Source organism: Pinus tabuliformis, chromosome 1_2 (assembly GCF_031772625.1).
Source record: "Pinus tabuliformis cultivar Carrire ecotype Pingquan chromosome 1_2, CPIR1, whole genome shotgun sequence".
NCBI lineage: Eukaryota > Viridiplantae > Streptophyta > Pinopsida > Pinales > Pinaceae > Pinus > Pinus tabuliformis.
Genome location: NC_142298.1, coordinates 512,498,441 through 512,499,977, shown reverse-complemented (window position 1 = coordinate 512,499,977; position 1,537 = coordinate 512,498,441). Strand labels below are relative to the sequence as shown.

Sequence of the window (1,537 nt, the reverse complement as noted above, 5' to 3'; positions counted from 1 at the left end):
TTGGTAATTTCTTTGATGGATTCCTCTCTGTTGATCCCTGGTTCTTGCGCTATGAAACTGAAGTGATCCGAAAGGGAGGCTGATATCTCGTTATGATTTCTAAGGATTTCTCCCTCACTGTTTTTTAGTTCAAGGATTTTGTTGGCACTTCTGTAGTCCATGGCCGATCTGTGGAAGAACTTAGTATTTTGCTCCCCTTCCTTTAACCAAAGGATTCTTGATTTCTACTTCCATAATGATTCTTCCTGCTTGCATCTATTGTGCCATTGTTGAGTAAGCTCTTTTTCTTGTTCACTGGTTTCTTCATTTCTGTAGCCTGCCGCACCATCCTTGTGAATTTGTTCCAGCTTTTTTTCGATGATAGCTTTCTCCTGAAAGATATTTCCGAAAACTGTTTTATTCCAGTCCTTTAATCTCATTTTGATGTTTTTTAGTTTCTTTTGAAGATTGAACATTTTGGATCCTTCTTCAACTAGAGGTTCTGACCACCATTTTTCCACCACTGTGAGGAAGTTGGGGTGTTCTATCCAGAACTTTTCAAACCTGAAGGGTTTGTTCCTGGGGGTACCCTGAAGCTCAACCGCTAGTGAGATCGGCCAGTGGTCCGACCCTCCACTTGGGAGGATGTTCGACTCAACTACCGTTCCATCTAAAATTAAGTTTTCTGAGACTAAGAAACGATCTAGTCTTGAAGATATTAGCCTTTCACCCCCCCTTCTGTTGTTCCATGTAAATTTGCCACTCTTAGGGTATACATCTACCATTCTTGCATTATCAATGAAACTTATGAAGGTCTCCGCATCCCTGTTTAGTTTTCTGAGGCCTCCTTTTTTCTCCAGGAGGGAGGTGATCATGTTGAAATCTCCCCCCACTATGTATTTAGCACCAGGGTGCCTTTCTATAAATTTGGATAAAGACTCTAGGAAATTAATCTTGTCTTCTAATTTCTGAGGACTATAGACATTGATGCATAGGAAAGATATAGAATTACCTGTAGGTTGCACTTCCAGTGCTAAGTAGTTTTTGCTTGCTTCCGCTGATAGAATCTGGTATCTTCTTGTGTCCCAGAAAGTAGCTAAGCCTCCTTCTCGTCCTTGGCTTTCGATCTCTAGGACTTCAAAATTTCTTCCCAACTTAACTCGCAGCCGATCTGTGATGACTCTATTACATTTGGTTTCTTGAAGAAACACCATATCTGGGTTGTATTTTTGCATTTGCCGCTTCATAATCCTCTGTTTGGCCTGGCTGTTGATCCCCCTTGCGTTCCATGATACTATCTTCATATTTAAACACATCTTTGGAAGGACGGATAATCACTTAGCTGCCTAATCTTACCTGCATTGAACAACATCTCTCCAAGTTCCTGCAGATGTTCTCCGCTCGACTTGCGGCCTCTACGGCGTTTGCGCCTTGAGCCAGAGGTTTTTCCCAGTATTGCTTTGTAGTGTGGGCTGCTTCCTTTGATGATGCCTAATTTTCTTCTCTGTTTCTCTATTACTGCATTCTGCCGTGCAATGAAGAGGTCATTGACCTTCCT

General features: G+C 41.9%; 1 protein-coding gene across 1 annotated transcript; it reads right to left on the bottom strand.

The window, feature by feature from the left end:
• Positions 1-224: 224 nt before the first annotated feature.
• Positions 225-1,283, bottom strand: LOC149206574 (uncharacterized). The gene has a single exon (XM_089397732.1). The coding sequence runs from the start codon at positions 1,281-1,283 to the stop codon at positions 225-227; it is 1,059 nt and encodes a 352-aa protein (XP_089253858.1).
• Positions 1,284-1,537: the final 254 nt, after the last annotated feature.

What these genes read in the sequence shown, in the direction of transcription:
- LOC149206574 (XM_089397732.1), bottom strand. Translation starts at nt 1,283, where the DNA reads ATGAAGATAGTATCATGGAACGCAAGGGGGATCAACAGCCAGGCCAAA.